The sequence below is a fragment of the Leptosomus discolor genome, unplaced genomic scaffold (assembly GCF_034619465.1).
Source record: "Leptosomus discolor isolate bLepDis1 unplaced genomic scaffold, bLepDis1.hap2 HAP2_SCAFFOLD_93, whole genome shotgun sequence".
NCBI classification, from domain to species: Eukaryota; Metazoa; Chordata; class Aves; order Leptosomiformes; family Leptosomidae; genus Leptosomus; species Leptosomus discolor.
In genome coordinates this window covers 152,917-174,073 of record NW_028237874.1, presented here as the reverse complement: position 1 = coordinate 174,073, position 21,157 = coordinate 152,917, and the positions used below count along the sequence as shown (strand labels likewise).

General features: G+C 46.9%; 2 protein-coding genes across 2 annotated transcripts; both read left to right on the top strand.

Annotated features, from left to right (window-relative positions):
* The first annotated feature begins 369 nt into the window (after positions 1-369).
* Positions 370-13,913, top strand: ZNFX1 (zinc finger NFX1-type containing 1). Its single transcript, XM_086481252.1, has 13 exons — positions 370-464; positions 1,187-3,190; positions 3,982-4,113; positions 4,862-5,010; positions 5,228-5,371; positions 5,819-5,936; positions 6,185-6,432; positions 6,551-6,690; positions 7,005-7,159; positions 7,831-7,976; positions 8,347-8,457; positions 9,160-9,255; positions 11,476-13,913. Exons 1-13 carry the CDS (start codon positions 410-412, stop codon positions 13,906-13,908), a joined length of 5,931 nt encoding a protein of 1,976 aa, XP_086337378.1. The 5' UTR covers positions 370-409; the 3' UTR covers positions 13,909-13,913.
* Positions 13,914-14,198: 285 nt separating this feature from the next.
* On the top strand, positions 14,199-20,912 carry CCNDBP1 (cyclin D1 binding protein 1). Its single transcript, XM_086481258.1, has 11 exons — positions 14,199-14,265; positions 14,355-14,414; positions 15,051-15,130; positions 15,778-15,859; positions 16,303-16,399; positions 17,614-17,687; positions 17,993-18,069; positions 18,387-18,640; positions 19,044-19,104; positions 20,082-20,128; positions 20,502-20,912. Exons 1-11 carry the CDS (start codon positions 14,199-14,201, stop codon positions 20,608-20,610), a joined length of 1,008 nt encoding a protein of 335 aa, XP_086337384.1. The 3' UTR covers positions 20,611-20,912.
* Positions 20,913-21,157: the final 245 nt, after the last annotated feature.

Genomic DNA, 21,157 nt, shown 5'->3' with positions numbered 1-21,157 from the left:
ACGGCCCCGCGCCGGAAGCACGCGCCACCACTTGACCCGGCGGCCGCGCATGCGAGAGTCGGGCCAGGCCCGCGTTTGTGGGTGGGACGACGGCTGCCCCGCCTCGCCGGCGGAAAGGAAAGCGAAAGCAGCGGCGGGCCCGGGCCGGTGCCAGGGAAGGGGGAGGGGCTGCCCGGCAGTGGCGACCGGTACCAGGGGAGGGCGTGGGGCGCTGCCCACCGGGGCGGGCCTTGCGGGGAACTGGAAAGCGAAACTCCCACCGGTGCCTTCCCGGCCGTGTGGGGAGCGCAGCAGCGACGAGCACGGCGGGGCTTGTGTTGGGGTGCAGGAGCGGTGCAGCAGCGGTGCTGAGCCGTGCCCTTGCCCCGGAGAGCTGCGACACCCCGCAGAGGAGTCCCTGGGCCGAGCGATGGAGGACGCCGGGCAGGAGCCTTGCTCCCGGCAGCCCCGAGCTAGAGGGAGAGGTGAGGTTCACCCGTGAATGCCGGGCAGGAGGCTGCGGAAGGCCTGGGAGGCGGTGCTGGCGCAGGGAGGGTCCACTCCTTCCCTGCCTGCGTGTAGTGAAATTTCCCCAAGCCTAAATTGCAGCATTTCTTTATTTGTTCTTGGAGTCTGGTTGGGGCCATGAGGTGATGACGCATTGCAGCGATCTCTTTGCTAATTGTTTGTGCTAGTATTCAGGGCTTCCTTAAGTATTCTGGTGAGAGCATGACTCTATATGGTCTATGCTTGTTGCTGCTCTGAGAGGCTGAACTTTGTCCAGAAGGTCTGTGTTTTAGCTGTGTTATATGCAGTCAAAGTCAGCTGCTGCTGCTGTTATTTCAGTGATGACTAACTCCTGAGGAAATCCTGTCCTGTGCAGGAAACTTCATCTTTAGCGTGTCTTAATTCTGCTTTCTGTTCTGTGGAAAAAGATTTAGTTTTTTAGTGTCTTCATGGCTTAAACAGCTTAAGTGAACTCTAGGCATGGCACCCTTTTTAGCAGTTAAAAAAGGGGTATAAAGGAAACACCTGTTTGAAAGTCTGGGTGCAAATATAATGGTAGTTTTCTAACTTGATGCTAAATGTCTGAAATATGCTGACTATCAGGCTAAAATGCACATGTATTTGTGTTGAGAGCCAGGTTAACGTGGTTGATTTATAATTAAGGTGTGGTGTTTGTGTTTGTTTTTTTTTTTTAATGCAGATCATTGGAATACTGGCTTTATACGAAGAGGCAGAAACAGAACAAATAATGTGTCAGACCAGGCAGCTCAGTTAGGGGAAAGACCTCAAGCCAGTAATTATACTCTTTTACCTGGGCAAAGAGAGGAGAGATCTGGTGGTTGGATTTGGAGGGTTCCTCAATCGAACAAAAATAAATCAAGAAACCAAGGTGGAGAGGCCAACAGTGGAGCCACAGGACCCTGGAATGAGCAGGAGAATGAGGGAAGGAGAATGAGGCATCAAGGTGGACGAGGACATGAGAGGGCCAGAGGACCCTGGCATGAGCAAGAAAATGAGGGTAGGGGAGGGAGGTATCAAGGTGGACAAACACATGAGAGGGCCAGAGGACCCTGGCATGAGCAAGAAAATGAGGGTAGGGGAAGGAGGTATCAAGGTGGACAAACACATGAGAGGGCCAGAGGACCCTGGAATGAGCAAGAAAATGAAGGTAGGGAGAGGAGGATGCAGTCTTGGGAGAATCGTCATTTCTACCAGGACCCTACCCCAGGTGGTGCCCGGCTCAGTCAGCAGCCTCAGCAAGTCAAAAGGATTGGCTATAAATTCCTAGAAAGTCTACTCCAGAAGGACCCTTCAGAAGTTGCCATCACACTTGCTTCCAGTTCAGGTTTGAAGGAACTTCTTTCCCAAATGGCTATGAAACCTAATTTCCTTCAGCTCATTTGCCAGGTGCTTCGAAAAGCATGCAGTTCCCGAATGGATAGACAGAGTGTCCAACAGCTGCTTGGAGTGGTGAAGGAGTCCAACTTTCTCAAGATCTGTCTGCCACAGTATGTGTCTGACATGATAACAGAGGCAGTCCCTGCTGTACGTCATCAGTACCCTGTGCATATTAGCAATATCATTTCACTTCTTCAAGACCTGATCAGTATTTTCCCAGCCAGCTCTGTGCAGAAAATCTCCATTCTCTTGACAGTCTTGCCAGCATCCATAAATGCCCTGAGAGCTTCTGGTGTGGACATCATGGAAGAAACGGAGAAGAATCTAAACAAGGTCCAGATGCTTGTACAGCATCTGCAGGAGAAGAGACGTGAAGGTACACTGAGGTCTGATAACTATGCTCTTATGCCACCTAAGACTGATGGTCAAGAAGAAACCTATCGTACAATGACCATTTATCCAACGTACAATGAGCTACACCATCATAAGAAACCCTTTCTACGTCCCAATATTGTTTCTGGAAGGTATGAGAGCACCAGCATTTATCTTGACACCCATTTCCGGCTTTTGAGAGAAGATTTTGTAAGGCCTTTGAGGGAAGGTATCTTGGAGCTTTTACAGAGCTTTGAGGACAAAGGTTTGAGAAGGAGAAAATTTGATGATATCAGAATCTACTTTGACACACGGATTATTACCCCTCTCTGTTCCCCAACTGGTATTGTTTACAAGGTCCAGTTTGACATAAAACCATTGAAGTTTGTACGATGGCAGAATTCGAAACGGTTGCTATATGGATCCCTGATCTGCATGTCTAAAGATCACTTTGAAACATGCCTTTTTGCTACTGTTTCTAATCGTGACAATACAGATCTTGCCCATGGGATTGTGCAACTATGTTTTAACGCACAGAGCCAGGCGTTGCTGGCAGAGGTTCAGCCCTCAGACTCCTTCGTCATGGTAGAAACAACTGCCTACTTTGAGGCCTATCGACATGTGTTAGAAGGGTTACAGGAAATACAGGAAGAAGATATCCCATTCCAGAAGTACATTGTGGAATGTGATGCACAGGTAAAGAAGCCAGCATACCTGACAATGGATACTGCCTACAACTTTGCACCCTTGATGGAAGATCCGCCGTCAGATGAAGATACGTACCCTGATGGTTTGAGAAGGCAAAATGTCCATGTACTAGATCCCAAGCAGTGGCTTTCAATGGAAACCTTGAGATTAGATGAGTCTCAGATGCAGGCATTGAGTCTTGCACTCACCAAGGAGCTGGCTATTATCCAAGGACCTCCTGGGACTGGTGAGAAACATTTGCTTTAAGTCTCCCTTATTTAAGGAATCCTCCTTGATTCCCCTATTTAGGGAGATTAACTTCAGAGAAAGCCATCTGTACTGTCTCCAAAGCTTTAGTCCCATGCCTAATTCATGCTTCAGTAGCTCAGTTAGCATGAGCTGTGGAGAAGGTTAAAATATCCTCAGACACCTGTATCTGATCTTACCCATTGCTGACCTAGTTGCAAGTAGACACCAATTGCACTGTTGGCTTTGCTTGTGCATTGGGGTGAAAACATTTTCAACTGTCTCTGATAATGTGGTACCTCTTGCTGTGCAACAGTTCTGTTTGTCTTCATAGTATGTTAGAACGTTGGGAGGGTTCAGCCATGATTGTCTGCATGAATAAAGCATTACAAGGTTAACTGTAATTGTTTTAAATAGTACCTCAACTCAACAAGCACTACCGCTTGCATTCCACTAGTATGTGGATGTTTCACATGCAGCTGAATGTCACATATGAAGCCAGTATCAGAGTGGGCTGGGGATACAGTGGCAGAGGAAACCCTGGGTCTGGGTCCAGTGTATTAACCAAAAGACAGCATTCTTGCAGAGTATGGCCTGGCACAACTACAGGCCAGAAAGACAGGGTCATGCTACTTCGTTTACGTTTTGTAAACTAGTTATGCCTGGGGTCAGCTCTGTTGCCACAGACCAGATTTGCAGCCTAGAAGAAAGTCTTGTTTTAATGATTCCTGTGTTTGAAGGCACTCTATATGGGGTCGATTACCCTTTTCTGATTCTGAGCTTGTTTTGCAGGGAAGACTTATGTGGGTTTGAAGATTGTTCAGGCTCTTTTGACTAATAAGCATGTGTGGCAAAGCACTGTCCAGAAGTCTCCCATCCTTATAGTCTGCTACACTAACCATGCACTGGACCAGTTCTTAGAAGGTAAGAGTGCCTGACAAGTATGATGGAGGGTGAGGTAGAAATTACAGTATAACTCTTACTTTGCCCATTGTCTACATTTGGCATGTATCCAGGGCTAAATTTTAACAGTTGCTCTATCACCTTACAACCGTTCACCAGCCAGGAAGGGGCATCAGGAAAAGGAGAGGAGACCTGTGGGTTGAAGCAAAAACAGATTTAATGAAATAGCACCAGTACCAACAAAGGTGTACAAAGTCATACTCAGCTAAATGAATATGCAGCAGTCACAACCAACAGGAGAGCAGTCCTCAGGAGTAGGGAAGAGCCAGCAGCCAAGCAGAAAGAGGAGAACACCCACCCCACCCCACCCCACCCCACCCCACCCCACCCCCCCCCACCCCACCCCCCCCCCCCCCCACCTCTGCTTCCTCAGCAAACCTTCCCCCTTTATAAGGAGCATGACATTATGGTATAGGATACACCTGTAGCTAACTCAGGTCAGCTGCCCTGGCTGACTCAAAACTGCCAACAGCCTGCCAAGCATGGCTGGACTGCGATTCTACCCCAGTCAAACCAGGACACCCATCTTATGGCACGATGACCTCCCCTTTTGGCTTTTTCTAGTGACCCATCGATACACAGTAAGAAAAATTCACTCAGGCTATTCCAGTGTAGCATCTGCGGACAAAGGGTGTTCTCCCTACCCCTTGTCCTACTGCAGAATACAGTGCTTGCCTCTTTAGTGCTAATGTTTCTCTTTCCTTCCCAGGAATATACATGTTCCAAAAACATGGGATGGTGCGTGTTGGGGGCAGAAGTAGCAGCGAGGTCCTGAAGCAATTTACCTTGAGGGAGCTGAGGAAGAAGTGTGAATTCCGATACAACTTGCCGATGCATCTCCGCAGAGCCTATGTGAATGTATGTGCAGGCTTCACTGGAGATGATGGGACTGGGTTGCCTGTGCATTGGAGGAGCTAACTAAACCTCCTCCACACCTATTTCTTCGCCTCGTCGTACACTGAAGTCAGCCTCTAATTCTTCTGTCCTTGTTCACTTTATCAGTTTCTTGTCTTGCTGTTTCTGAACTATGTTTCTCTGAGTGTGATAATGCCTCCCTTCCCTTTGTTATGAGTAGATAACCAGTGAGATGAAACGGGCTGAGCAGGAGCTCCATGAAGGAGCAAAGCACTTGGAGTGCACAACATACGGAGTTCTGCATGAGCGTCACTTGGAAGCATGCATTGCGCCCCAGCACTGGGACAGTCTGATGAATGGTCTGGTAAGATAGGTCCCTTTCTTCTGAGTCAAGCAGTCCTGGTGTAAGCTTACTTCCCTTTCTGCCAATGAATCTGATGTTCCCCAAGCACACATTTTGGCATTACTTGGCTACTAGGAAAGTGAGGGAGTGAATAGCAAGCTGTGCCAAGTGACAGTAGTCTAGACCAGGTGGGGCAAGCAGGGGCTTTAAATTTTGCTCTTTTAAACTGCAGAGATTCTAAGTGATCTTTATCAGCATAAAAATACAAGTGCACAAATGACAGCCTCTTAAACTGAAGGGGGAGGAGGGATGCTCTTTCTGAAGATCTGAGGCTGCTCAGAATTTCTAGCTCTGGAGGTCTCTCAGGGGACTTGTCCTAGTTGCCTGCTGCTGCAGGGTGCTGCTCTGGCATCATCCTGAGACTCTGAAGTGCAATAGGCCTGGCTCATTTGACTTTCCTTGTATTAGGATGATGAGGAGTTTTACTACAGTGCTTCACAACACTCAATGATTCTGGAGTGGCTGGGCCTTGGTGTAACTGTCTTCACCCAGAATGCTGCAGAGAATATAGGGGCTGAGAATTCAGGTAAAAAAACCCCAACCAACAAACAAACAGAAACCACTACCACCCCACCCCCCCTCAAGGTGTGTTTGCCTAAGCAATGCATGTGTGTCAGAAAAGACATTGCTACTTAACAGATGCTGAAAGATGCATGATGTGGTAAGGTAGTGGAAAGAAAATTAACCTTAATTTCCCCATAGTGATCTGACTGCTGCACTGTGATTCTGCTAGAGTGGCTGTGGCTTACTGCTTGTGACTGGTGACTCTCACAGGTGGTCAGCAGGAGAGAGAGGAGAAGTGGGAAGGTGAAGCAGAAGAGGAGCTTTTGGAGATCCCAGAGGAGGCTGACTTGATTCAAGCTGACAGAGTGATTGAGGATGAAGAGGCAGCAAAGACTCAGGGAAGGAAGGAGGAAGAGCACAGAACTGCTAATGAACTAGCCAGCATGCTGTTGGCTATGAAGCTGGAAGACGAGGAAGAAGGATCAGCCCAACCACAACAGAAGACTATGCAGTGGAAGGTAACTGCATGCACTAGCATGCTCTGGCTCTACTTGAGTGTGTAAAGAATAATATGGGGGTGCTAATACAGAAGAATCTTTGTGCTGTAACTGCTTATTGGGGAGCTCTTTTCTGCAGGTGACTGCTGCCCAGAGGAAGAAAATGAAACAGAAGATGAAGGTTGAGCTCCGTAAACTGAGTGCAATGACAGAGTTAGAGGCCAAGGCTGTTCAGGATCTGTGGCAACTTGACCTGAGCTCCCGCTGGAGGCTTTACAGGTGACAAAGCTATTTTGCAGGATCTGTCAGGCAAGTGTTTCCTAGGACTGCTCCAGTTTGCAAACGCTTTCTTTCAAGCCACAGTGTTTCTGTACGTATCTGTTCAGCTCCTTATTTTGGCATGCTTGTTCTTACCTTCCCTGTATTGCATGGGCAGTACTGTCATCTCCACTGTGTGTGTTCAGGACTAAGTAGAGATGCTAATGTCTCTTGCCTAAAAGACACAGTGGAAGTTTTGAACTTAATCCACTCAAAACTTCTGGATCAGTATCATGTTCCCCTTGCTGTGTGTGATAATGCCACTTTCTTCTCAGGCTTTGGCTGCAGACCTATCAGGGGTTTATTCGACGGAGGATTCTGCAGCATGAACAGCAGTATCAGGCAGCAGCAGAGAGGCTGACAGAACTGAGGCTGCAGGAAGATCTCTGCATTCTCAAGGAGGCCCAGGTTGTGGGGATGACAACTACAGGTGCATAGCAGTTAGGAAGCAAACCGATATTGCGTTGCATCCAGTAACTGTTAAAGGACCTTGTTGCCAAAAGTTTAGTATCATGTACTGCATGACAGCCTGGGTCAGGCTCTTCATTAATCTGCAGCCTTATTAAACTCTGACTCCCTTTGCAAATGTGGCTATTATGCAAGTTGTCAGTTAATTGCATGAGTAGTTTTTGTGCACTTTGGCACTTGCTCCATCTCGAGCAGCAGTATTCTAATAGAAATGTTCCACTTCTTGTGCCTGAGTAAAGCACAGCTAATATCTGCACTGCTATCCCCACATTACCTTCTGGTGATGATTGTGTAAAGGTCATTGTAATATGACCCTTTGGAGAGACAATTTTAGGCTTATGTGTTTTGATCAATGTATTGAGTAGGTATCTTATGTCTGAAGAGAGCATCGGGAAAGGGCCAAGGCAGGCATAGGACTCTTAATCCATACCTGCCTTCCCTAATGACTCTTCATAAAGAAGCCGTCCTTGGTATGGTGCTGTTTTAAAGTTCAAAAAGCTGAGTCTTGAAATGGGGAGTCTTGGGAAGAATGCCAGTCTCTTCTGGGACACAGCCTGCTCCCCTTACTGAAAACTCTTGTACTGCCTGCATGTAATTCAATTCAGCTAAGGTTTATCTTCTCTCTTTGCTCAGGTGCTGCCAAATACCGTCAGATCTTGCAAAAAGTAGAGCCACGAATTGTCATGGTAGAAGAGGCAGCAGAGGTGCTTGAGGCTCACACCATTACTACTCTGAGTAAAGCCTGCCAGCATCTCATCCTCATTGGAGATCACCAGCAGGTAATATCCGTGACTAATGCATCTGACTGTTTTGCAAATGAACTAGAAACTTTCAACCAAACACCATATGTGAAAAGTTTCGAAGACTTACTGCTCCCCGGCTTCCACAGATGCCACAGGTCCTGTCTCCTGTAGTTTTGGAGTGGAGCTCCTGTGGGACTTGTCTTTTAGTTCAACTCAAACGGTTTTACATGTGCTTGTATCCGCTTCAGTTGTAACTGTACCTAACGTGGATACTTAGCACTTCTGCAAGAATCCAGTCTCTGGCCTTTCGAGGGGGGACCAGTGGTAGAAAAAGAAATGAGTGAAAACTCTTACTAATATATAGGAAAAGTGCTAAAATATGGACCTCCTATCCCTTCTCTTTCAGCTGCGGCCTAGTGCAAATGTATATGACCTGGCCAAGAACTTCAATCTCGAAGTCTCTCTCTTTGAACGGCTGGTGAAAGTCAATTTCCCCTTTGTCTGCCTGACATACCAAGTGAGGAAGAACTATAAAAAAACTCAATTGCATGTGCATTTAGGCTGTTTTAAGCTTGTAGTACACTTAAGATTATATTTTTTACTCTTGGAGCAACCTAAAAGAAAAGAATGGGCTATTTAATTCCTGAGAAGAATGGTAAGAGCTGTTAAACTGCCACAAACAGTGTTCCAGTGTATTTCCAGTCATTCAGTGATGTCATGGTTCCCACATGTTTTAGTGCAATGAACGTGGCTGCTTGTGGCATGTGAAACTTCCAGAACTCTGGAAACTGACAGCACAAAGTCTCCTCAGGCTGCTTCCTGCTAAATTGCTGTAATCCTCTATCTTGGTGCCTGGAGAGAGTTAATTCTACCTCAAGCAGTCCTGTATTAAAACTACCTAGAAAAGCTCATGTAGTGGTTAGGGTGAGGTGCTGGCTTCTGTTAGCTAGAACAGTGTTCTTAGATTTGCGCTGAAACTACCATTCTCATTACAACAATCTTGCCAAATGATTTTCTTGAAGATAATCTGCTACTACTCCCCCTATAATTGCTGGTGGTGACAGCGATGGGGTGGGGATTGGGAGGTGCTCCCTTCTTGACTCTTACTGGAACATCATCCTTGTATTCAGCCACAGTCTGTACAGTGGAACAACAGAATATTGACAGGGAAATGTAGTGCTACTTCCTCAAAACTGATAAAGCTGCTTTGTGTTTTCAGCACCGCATGCGTCCTGAAATTGCCCAGCTTCTCAGTCCTCATATATACCAGAAGCTGGAGAACCATCCCTCTGTCCTGAAGTATGAGAACATAAAAGTGAGTTTTCAGCAATCCAAGCAGTTGCTTTTGTCCTGTTACTGGCTAAAATGAGTTTCTGTAAAATACAGTGTTTCGGGATTTCAAATTCTTAGATCAAGTTTAGTTACTGAAATTTAATCCTGAATCAAGGAAATGTGTGATATAGAATTAGGCAAGTAATTTGTAGTTCTTTTGGCATTAATGATAGTGGACACTGGAAATGGATCCAGTACAGGTGACTTCAAAAGAACTGTGAAAAACAGAAGAGGGACCAAAAGACTTGTAGGAGATTGAAAGCTAGGAAGAGATCTTAAATGAAAGAGTTAAAGCATGATACGTGAAACTCCAGTGTAAGGAATGTAACTTCATTACTGGAACCATCCTTCCTTGGGTTCTCTGTTTGTGCATTTTACCCATACACAGCATCTGCAAACAAGATCTATAATCTTAAAAGTACAAAGCAATCACTTATTGGCTAACATGTACAATAAACAGCTACAATTTAATGAGTTATAAGCATTAGTATGCTTGCCACACCATAAGACACTTGAAGAGTCTTTGCTATAGTCAGGCAGGTATCGGTCAGAAGAAGTGTCAGCTTCTGCTTCTTCCTTAATGTTACTGAGTTTCCATCTTAACACTAACTGCCTGTTTTCGGATTTGTATTTGCCCACCCTAATTACAATTTTGTGTCTCTCCGTGTTGGTGCTTTTCTTCCATCTTTGAACTATTAACAATCATCTCTGTCTGGAATTTTTACGTTTTTATCTTGCCTAGCCCTGTTCTGCAGACTTGCTCACAGCTCTCTGTCGCAACTTAACTGTTTCCCTAGGAGTCTTAGCCCCGGTTACGCTGCTATGCTATGTCAGGTCTAGGCCCTGGATCTCTGAAACACAAGCGACTGAATACCCTGGGAGAAAGAACTGGAGGTAGTTACAGAAAGAGGATTACAGTAGCTTAGCCTATGTAAATCTCTCTTCATGAAAAGACAGTACTAATTAGTTAAAAGCTCTTTAACTAGATGAGGAAAGCATACTGAAATCTGCAGCAGAACACTGAAGCCAGACAAGAGAAAATTGATACTGAAGATTATTTAATTACTCGAATAAGCTGTCTGGGAAAGTGGCAGGTCCTCTTTTGGTATCTTGAAATCCAGATCAAGTATTTTGTAGAAGATGCTTTAGTTAAACACCCCCTCCTTGCCTTCCCCCCCCCCCCAACCCAAACAAACAGAAAACCAATCGACAAAAAACCCCACCCAAAACGCACAACTTAGGAGACCACAAAATTTTACCCCATTTCTCCTATGAGAAGCTCTTCTGGAGAATCTTACGGTTCTGTCTGGCCTTAAAACAAACTTGAGATACCAAAAAGCATCAAAATTGAATCTTCCTATCTAGTACAATAACCAACAGAGGTGAACACTGAATTAAATTGTACAGCAGTGGACTCTATGTCACTATGGACACCTTGGAAAACCAGAGATCTGAGTGTGATCTACAAAAACTGTTCTTTCCTGATAAAAACAGTCTGGATTTTGGCACACAGCCCAGGCATTTCTTATGGGCAGAAGAATTCCAGTCAATTAGGCAAAAGATAAAGGTCCCTGCTAACTCAAGGCAAATAGAATTTTTTAATAGGTGAGCAGACAACTCTACAGCCCTGGGGCTGGTAAGCGGCTACTGGAGTCCCTAGTGTTGCTAGATTTCCTGGTGGAAGAGCAATCCTCCTTGCTTCTTTATGGTTTTACTGCAGTAACAGAGAAGGCGTGGTTTTTGCCAGGCAGTTCTAGGCAAGTGCTAAGCCTTGTGCACTGATAACTTACTATCTTTTTCCTGCATGCCCAAAACAAGACATCGTTCAAGCCACAGATGGGAAACAGAGCTATGATGCTTTGAGAAATGTTATTAGCACTGAATCTTCTCTCTTCTATAACCTGAAAAGGTGCAGTAGAAACAACTCTGAAAAGATAGGGAATAAAATCATACACAGGAACTGCTTTCACATTAGGATACTGAAATGTCACTAATAAGCTGAAATGTTATTAATAAGCTTAAATTCCTATCTGATGAACACGCTATGGAAATCTAAGAGGTAGTTGCCTAAGTGTGCAGGAACTGCATACTATAGCCCTCTCCTTAAGAGTCCTCCTGTCAGTGGGTAATCGGGGACATTTGAAACAGGCTGCAATGACAGAAGCTAGAATTCTTTTTCTGACATTCCTTTTTCTTGTTTCAGGGGGTCTTATCTAACCTATTCTTTGTGGAACATGACTTTCCTGAGCAAGAGATCCAGGAAGGGAAAAGCCACCAGAACCCACATGAGGCCCAGTTTGTCGTGGAACTGTGCAAGTACTTCTTGTGTCAGGATTATTTACCTTCTCAGATCACCATTCTCACTACTTATACTGGACAGCTTTTCTGTCTGCGTAAGCTCATGCCAGCCAAGACCTTTGCAGGTGTGAAGGTTCATGTAGTAGATAAGTACCAGGGGGAGGAGAATGATATTATTCTGCTGTCACTCGTGCGGAGCAACAAAGAGGAGAGAACTGGGTTCTTACAGATACCTAATCGGATATGCGTAGCATTATCCAGAGCCAAGAAAGGTCTATATTGTATTGGAAATATGAGAATGCTTGGCAAGGTTCCTCTCTGGAGCAAGATCATTCACACCCTTCGGGAGAAAGGTCACATTGGCCGCTCATTGGTGCTTTGCTGTCAAAACCACCCTGAAACCAAAACACTGGTATCTACAGCAGCTGACTTCAGCAAAGTCCCAGAAGGAGGCTGCAGTCGTCCCTGTGAATTTAGGTTGAGTTGTGGACATGTTTGCACAAGGGCCTGTCACCCCTATGACGTACAGCACAAAGAGTATCAGTGTCTGAAGCCTTGTCAAAAGGTGCTTTGTGCAGATGGGCACCGCTGTCCACGGTCATGTTATGAGCCCTGTGGACCATGCATGGTGATAGTAGAGAAAACTATTTCTAAGTGTGGCCACTTGCAGATGGTTCCATGTTCTACTCCAGACAGTGAGTTTCTTTGCCAAGAACCTTGCCAGAAAAAGTTGAACTGTGGGCACACATGCAACAAATTCTGTGGGCAGGAATGCACTAAGCGGTGTCCTGAACTGATTACAGTCACGCTGAAATGTGGCCACAACCAGCAAGTTAAATGCTGGATCACTGAGGAGATGAAACATGAGAAGCTTGTGGAATGTAAGACTAAGTGTTCTGTCACACTGGAGTGTGGTCATGTATGCTCAGGTTCCTGTCATTCCTGCTTTGAAGGAAGATTTCATAAGCCATGTAACAGCCCGTGCAAGCGCTTCTTGGTCTGCTCCCACAAGTGTCAGCAGCCTTGCACTACAGAATGCCCTCCCTGTCAGCTGGAATGTCAGAACCACTGTATCCATAGTAGGTGTAAAAAGAAATGTGGAGAGCGCTGTTTTCCATGTGCCGAGCCATGTGAGTGGCGGTGCCGCCACTACCAGTGTACTAATCTTTGCTCTGAACCCTGCAACAGGCCTCGCTGCAATGTACCATGTGCTAAGCTACTGTGCTGTGGTCATCCTTGTATTGGATTGTGTGGAGAGCCCTGCCCGAAGAAGTGCCTTGTTTGCGACCATGAGGAACTCACCCAGATCTTTTTTGGCTTTGAGGAGGACCCAGATGCTCGATTTGTGCAGCTTGAAGACTGTGGCCACATTTTTGAGTCCCAAGGCCTTGACCATTATATGGATGAAGATGATGGTGTTATCAAGCTGAAGGTATGCCCTATCTGTCAGACACCTATCAGAAAGAATTTGAGATATGGCACCATAGTGAAAAGGCAGCTAGATGAGATAGAAAAGGTGAAAGAGAAAATCCAAGGCCCAGCACAGGAAATTGAGTCTAGCAGACAAAGACTGCAGGCTGCGCTGACAGGGAACAGTGTCCTGCAGAGGAATGTACCCCTTAAGTACCTAATGCTAGAGGATAAACTAAAAGCTGCTGATCTCTCCACGAAGACTATTGGACTAATTGAGAATGAGCTTAACTTCTACCAACGTGTAGCGGACCTAACCAATTCCATGAGCAAAATTGATGCGAGTGAGAGGAAAGGGCTGCGGAAGCGCCTGGATGAAATCCAGGAGTGGTTGGAAAAGCCGCGCCTCAGTTTCACAGGCCAGGAGCTCTCTGACCTGCAGTCTGAGATCCAGCGACTGACCTATTTGCTGAGCCTCTTGGCAAGGTGCAAAGGTGCAAGTGGGATGATCACCCCAGCGCTTGCAGCAGAGATCACCAGTGTCCGTGAGATCCTAGAAGGGACAAAGAAATTCACAGAGGAGGATGAGGCTGCAGTGAAGGCTAGCCTGGAGAGGCTCTGCCATGCCTTGCCTGTTTCGGGGCTGGGGATCTCTGAAGCAGAGAGGGTGCAGATTGTCAGTGCTATTGGCTGTCCCCGTGGACACTGGTTCAAGTGCAAAAACGGGCATATCTATGTGATTGGGGACTGTGGCGGGGCCATGGAGAGGAGCAAGTGCCCTGAATGCCAGGCGGTCATCGGCGGGACAAGCCACACTCTGGACAGCTCCAACAGCCTCGCCTCCGAGATGGACGGCGCGACCCACGCAGCCTGGTCTGAGGCGGCCAACCGGCTGCTCAACGTGGAGGAGCTGCACCGGCTGCTGTAGCGCGATCTCCGCCCCGCCGCTTCCCCGGCCCCTGCCCCGGGGGCGCCGCGTCGGCTTCTCGGGCGCTCGCTGCCGCCGCTGTCGCTAATAAACGGTTGATGCGCACCGGGCCGCTCCTGCCTGCCGGGGCGGGGCGCGGGAGAGGGGGGGGGGGGGGGGGGCTGGTCAGCCGGAAGGGGCGGGACCGACCGCCTGGGGCGGGACCCGGAAGCGGATGTGATCTGAAGCGGATGTGACGGTCATAGGCAGCCGGGGCGGAGGGTTGTGCGGTGGTGGCCGCTCCGGCAGCCATGGAGGCGCGGGAACCGCTGCGGGAGCTGCGCGGCTCCCTGCGCGCGGTGCTGGCGCGGGTCCGAGGTGGGGGCCGGGGCCGGGCGGGGGCTGGGTCGGGGCCGCCTCCGCGCCGAGCCGACTGCGCTGGCTGAGGTCTCTGTCTGCCGTTACAGAGGGCGAACCGGGCGAGGGCCGTGAGCCGTTCGAGCTGCCGCGCTTCTGGGACGCACTAGGTACGGGCGAAGGAGAGGGCTGGCAGCGGGCCGCCTGTGGGGTCGGCCGGCGCTGGGCTGCACTGTAGGTGCCGGGCTGCGTCAGGACTGGCGCTGGACCGGGCCGCGAGGTGGGCCGGGCGGACGCTGGGGGCTGTGGCGGAGGCGGTGTTCGCGGTGCCGGTGCATGGCAGGGCGCAAGACTTGCAAGCGAGATCCCCGGCCGGTCTCCAGCCGGGGCTTTTGCCCTTGCCCTCCAATCCAGGGTGCTGGCGTTGGCAAAGCCGCAGCGAGCATCCAACAGTTGTCGCAACCGGGTTGTTAAAGCCTTTGGTCTCTGTTAAAACCTCGCGGCGCATTCCAGTGAAGGTGTCGTAGACCAATACGCGAAATGTGGTTGCGGATATCGCTGCCAGCTAAGTAAAAAAAAAAATAGGAAAAAGGCAGATGTAGGCCATATGCAACATGTATGGCACAAATACACCATGGTTTTTATTCCCGTAGTGGGATTTAGTTTGTGTCTGTTTTGCTTGGAAGGAAGAAATGGTAATCAAGCAGTAGGGTTAAGTAGCATCTGTTGCTTATCTAGCTGCTCTCTTTTGTTATCTGCTACCCGAGTTCCTTTCTATTCTTTTGCTCCCATTGAATCCTTTCTAGGTCAGACATTCAAAGTAACATCACAGGAAGCTACAAAGCTGAGCCTGGCATTCTCAAGGTCTCCGCTGACTTCTGTGGAGGTGAGTGAAAGCCCCCCCAGACTGTGAAACTGCAGTGTGTGTGACAAGGTTCAGGTATCTCTTGATTTTCTTGATTAAAACAGAGTAATTTGATTCAGTGCAAACAAGGGATGTCGGTATGGGGTATGCATTGTAGAGTGTATTAATCCAGTTCAAGAATTGCCCGGAGAGCTACTTTCTGTAAGCTAGGGAGATACACCAAACAGAAGTATTCTTACATTCTTTTGACATCTACAGCTGGTTGCTGGTAAATGCAGGATGTTGGGACAATACAGTCCTTAGATCTAACAAAGAATACTCAATATTTTTGTGGTTAATTGAGAGAAGTTTATCACACTTGTGCTTGGAGGAGAGAAAAAAAATAAAAAAGACCCCCCCAGTTCAGAATAATGATCTAATTATGATCCTCTGATGCATGGTCACCACACCAGGGTGTGTTTTGTATCTAAATCGTGAGGCGGCTAATGATGTGTACATCTTACTCACTGTATATTCTTCTTCTTGTGTATTTGTTTCTCAAGCAAGATGGCTGTTACTATACTTTCCTTTTCTCAAAGCAACCTGAATGTAAGTGATTGCTCATGAGACTTTCTAAATGCAACAGAGCCATTAACTCCCGGTTAATCCTTTTGCTTATCCATTTTCAGGATTGCCGGAAGCTGAGTGAAGATGTCCAAAATGCCATTCTTGCAGTTGCCACAGTGTACCACTGGCTCCCCAAGAGCCAAGGTGAGACAGTGACAGCGGGGCAGTTACTGCTTTATAGGGTGGTGGTTCTTTCAGCACTCTATAAAGAAACCCAGTATTTCAGAGCCTGAGATCTGGCATCTGCAGGAAAGCAAGTTATCATGAGCAGGTAGTCCCATTATCAGCTGTTCTGCAGACTTGCAACATGTTGATGAGTGAACCACTTGTCTAACTACTCCTGCAGATTTCCATCTGTGAAAGAGTGATGATGTAGGGAGTGGTATAGTTGACTAAGCATTCATATTTACCAAGTGTTGAGACCCTTGTCCAAAGTCCTTTTGGAACCTGGAAACACCTTGCTTCCTTCAAAATACCTGTAACTTCATTTATACCGTGTATCCCCACAGGGGGAGCAGTCTGTGTGCTCGTCTTCAACAGCTGCTTTCTGTTGGTGCTGACTTTTGCTCTTTCTCGATCTCAACCAGGTACTACTCTTCGGAAGATGGTACGAGATGCTACTACTGAAGTAGTGGAAGGAATGATCCAGCTCACAGAAACAATTCTTAGTGCTCCATTGGAGAGGTAGTAATTTTCCAGAAAAAAAGGAAGAAAAAGCAACAAGTATACTTGTTAGGAAGCAGCAAGTGCAGAATGCTTCCTTAAGGGGAGTGGGGAGGCAGAAGCAGAGCATTGTTATGAGGCAGGAAGAGGCAGCGGCCTCATCAGCAAAGGCCCTGTCATCCAGTATCTGGGTGAGCAGAGCAGTGCTGGTGAGGGTAGTGAGGTTGAGAGTCCAGGTCATCAGACAAACCCATAGCAGTGACCTCAAGCTGGAAAACCAGGCCAGCAAGTCAAGGTCAGGGTCAGGTCCCGAGAGAATGACTGGCATCAGACACCATCCAGTGATTGTCCAGCATGTCCATTACAGTGAGTTGGGTCCGAGGTCAAGGCAGGAAAGTCAAATCGGTGGGTCAGGATCCAGGTCAGAATCAAGGGGATATGAGACTGGGTGCAGATACAACTGCATGTATATATGTAGGACAAACAGGGTCCAGTGAAAGAACCTCAGGGTAAAAGCATCTCCAAGGGTAAGGAAAGGCTGGCCCTTACTTCTACGATTTCTTCACAATGCCTCCTGTCAGCAAAGGAGGAGCAAAAATTAGCCAACTAAACCCTTCAACTCGGCCAACTGGACTCCTAGGAGGGTGGAATACACTCAGGGCCCTGACAGTATGCTTTTGTCCCAGTGACTGAGTCAGGTACATTTGCCTACATGGAGAATAGATTTTCGTCCTGTCTGTGGCAAGGAAGGATGCTGAGAGCAGGATTCCCGTGAGGTGCTGGATAGCGTTTGTGCTGTGTGGCAGTTTCTGCCCTTGGAGTGAACTGTCATATGCAATGGTTGCACAACTTTGTAAAGCTAGTTATTGGACCATTATGGACAGCTTCCTCTCTTTACGGGTTATGCGCCACTGCCCTTAAGCAGAGGTCAGCAATCTCTAATGCAGACTTCTGATTTGCATAGATTTTGAAAGGTAAATAATGTGCCTAAGCACATTGAGAGGCCTTTGTAAGAGGCTTCTGCTTCTTGTTCCAATGGATGATTAAACCTAGTAGGATCCAGCACTTCTTGCTTTACACGGACACAAGATACTAGTGACAGGCTGGCTGGTGCTATCTTTTCAGCAGAGCTTCTGCTAGTGTGCATCATCTTTGGTGCAGAAGAAAAACCCCAACAGTCTAGCAGAGTGTTGTTACTAAGTCTTAACTTGGGGGCGGGCTTTGTTTTGTTTCAGCTTATCTCGGGAACAGCTTATATCAACAGGTGGTGTGTGGGAAGCATGTGAGCAAGTGACCGACCTGCCGCGAGGTGAGTATTGTGTATGCAGAACGACAGAACTAGGGTGCGTTGTCTCGGAATACGAATAGCCCTTGCAAGGGTCATTCTACCTAGTACAATGGAGGCTCACGCATTCTGGAAAACCCAACTGTTTTGGAATGTATAAGCTTGGAAGTCAGGCCAGATTCTTTGCATGGCAACAACGCCGCTCTGTGCTTTGTAAAAAGTTGGATACCATAATCTCAACACCTAACAATTGCAAACCTAGGTGAGTGTTGTTGCAAAGTGATTTGAATCAGTGCAGTGTCATGGCTTTTATCCTTTTGCTTTTACAGATAACCAGGCAGCAGTTGTGTCAGCTGTGGCTGCATGTCTAGGTGTGGTCAAGGATGCTCTGGAGGAGATGGAACACGTAAGGAAGCCCCTAAGCCTTTGAAGAACCTGCAGTGATGGATTGCCGTGATGGTTCAGTGATGGAACACAGGGATTGTTTTGTATACAGGCTTTGATTTAAATTTCTTCTGATATGAGCTAGGTTATTATATCATGCCTGGATCTTAATGAGTTTTAAAACTCAAGCGTGGTTTACTTTATATAAGGTTTCCATAAAGCCATGTCCTGAATTGCAGACATTATTTGTATGATTTCTAGATTATGTTTTCCCTTTCCTCCTGGGTATTGCTGGAATTGACGTTAGGCTCTGGGTTTTCAGTACATCTGTGTTCTCAGGCTCTGGTGGAAGGGCAAGACCCCTACAGTGACATCATGGAAGATGAAGATCTGGGCTTTCGGGGCAACAGAGATACGTATTGGTCAGAAGCTGATCGGAAGCTGCTTAACTCCTGCATGGGATTAATGAAGGCTTCTAAAGCTTGCCTGAAGAAGGTCTTGGGTGTAGTGAAGGCTTATGGCAAAGCTGATTTTCCAGAGCAGATCGCGCAGCTGGATGATCTTGCAGACATTGCTAATGAGATCAGTCCAAGGTAAGCAGGTCTGTCCCCATGCTGCTTTTTGCTCCAGAGCAGTCACTGTCTTGAGGTCTAGAGAACGTATTAGGAAAACCTTCATGATACTGAAGCTGTGAGTAGGTGGTGGAAGCGGGTGTGGTGGGAATATTATGGCATAGGCTCTTAAGTGTTTTGCAGCTTAGGAGAGGAACATATGTTGCGGCTTGGGGTGAAGCTGTGGCTATGCCTCACTCTAAGGTGAGAGTGCACACGTGTCTGAGAAGGCAGTGAGAAGCATCACATGGGTATGGCTGACGTCTCCTTGTCATGCAGTACTGTTCCTGAGTTACATTCAGGATGGGCGTAGGCTTTGACCAAGATCCATGAGTTGTGTGCCACCGGGACCTTTCTTCCATTACTCCCCTCTCTTCTATTCTAGTGTTGATGAGCTGGCACTGAGCATGTATCCACCTGTGAACCAGCTGGCTGTGCGACTCAATGTGAGTATCTGCAGCCTGCATGCGGGTCTACTTACTTGGCTGTAGAGAAGGGGAAGAAGTTGAATTGGAGAGATTCTGTGACTGTCAGGGAGAAGTGGGTGTTAATGACTGTCTCGGTAACAAGTTCTTAGGGATGAAGAGTCCCCTTTGGTTCTTGCACACTTCGCTTCCTTCAGGTGGAAGTGCATTACTTGCCTTCACTTAAGGGAAGAGCATGGCTACTTGAGCTTTGGCTGTGACTTATAATCCATAGAGACATCCAACGTCAGTACCTCAGAAAAGTGAGATACTGCACATTTACTTTCTTCCTTGGGTAGTGTAGACTTGCTCAAATAAAGTTATCTACATTAAAAATTCTCACAGTAAGCATGGTTAAGCACTGAAACGAGCTGCTCAGAGAAGCAGTGGAATCTCCATCTTCGGCAATACTCAAAACTTGACTGGGCAAGGCTCTGAGCAACCTGTCTGAGCTTTGAGGTGGGCTTTGCTTTGAGCAGGAGCTTGTACTGGATGATATCCACGGGTCCCTTGCATCATAAATTAAGTACGTATCTTCTCATATCTGAGATCTTTTTATTCTTCTGGTTTCATGCTTTTGGCCAGTGGCCTGATTTTTTGGGGTAAAAAAAGAAAGTATTGCTTGATTCCAAAATTGCGTTACAGTCAGTCACTTTTAACTTCATGCCTTAATATCAGTTACCAGTTTCTAATAGGGTTATCTTTTTAAAGAAAAAAGCATTTTAACATATGCTTTAAAAAACAGCCTGTCTTTATTTTTACCTGTCTCAGCCAACAGTAGGGTGGGAGATACTCCCAGCATGGCAGCGATAGACAGCTTCCTTCTGTGTCAGGATCTGTGGCAGTTTTACTCATTCTTGGCTGTGTTGAGCATTCCTGCACCCCCCTTGTTTTCCCCAGTACTGCTGAGCCACTTTTTTTCTGTGTTTGGCTCACTTTCCCCTTCTGTTTCTTTCTAGGCTGCTAAGTTGGCCTCAGTATTAAAGAAAGTCTTAGAGATTACAAAGTGAGTATGAGTTACAGTTTTATAAGTGTGTGTTCCCTGCTATGAAGGTTGCTATCTTTCTGCATCGTGTCAAAGGTGACTCATTTCTAAACAGTAAATGCTGGCGTTTTGGAATAAGTGTGATATTATCCAGTCACAGAGGGATGGGAGTAAGACAAGGATGGAAGGGATGAAAGCGGTTCCCACTGAAGACATACACATATGTGTTAAGGTTTGGGACTAGGTTCTTCCTTGCTCAAAGCACTGTGGGGCTATAGCAGTCCTGGCTTAATGCTGTGGTAATTCAGCACTTCACAATACCCGTGTGTTGTCTGGATGCATAGGTATAAGACACCCAGAAGGCATTCCTAATGAATTTCCTCCACTTTTGCAGGACAAGCCATGTATGTCCACCATCAGAGGAAGGCTGGGTGCAGTTTCTAACTGATGCAGTAGATCACAACATGAACAAAATCAAGACCTTCACACAGGGTCAAATTTAGCTCTTCTGTGTCTACATGTGTTGCTGCCACTGGCTCTGCCCTATGCTTTTCCAGTGAATCTCACTGTTCTCCAGCTGCTGGAAGAACAATGAGAACAATGCTCTTAGGAGAGAACTTTACTGCCACTTGGTAAAACTTTCCCAGGAAGTTGCTCTTTTCTGTTGCAGAAGGTGTCATTTTGCTTGGATTCCTGGAGTGGTGCAGTGCTGCATCTTAATGCTGTCAATGTGTCTGACTCTCCCACTCTTCAGACATTACGTCTACTATGGGGTTCAAAGAACAATAAAATATTGCTAGATTTACATGACTGGCTTTATCTTTTTTCATGTGGCAGTGGATATATACAGAAGGAAAGGGTCTTGCTTCTTTTGCAGGCAGCCCAATAAATGACTAAAAGTATGCAGCACTGTTGCTATTTCCTCTCTAGCCTTAGAGAAGAGTGAACTATCTTTTTTCTATTTCCTCAGAAAGCAGGAGAAAATACTATTTACTACTTTACCAACGTCAGGGATCAGTAGGGGGATGAGAGTATGTCTCTAGAGAAATG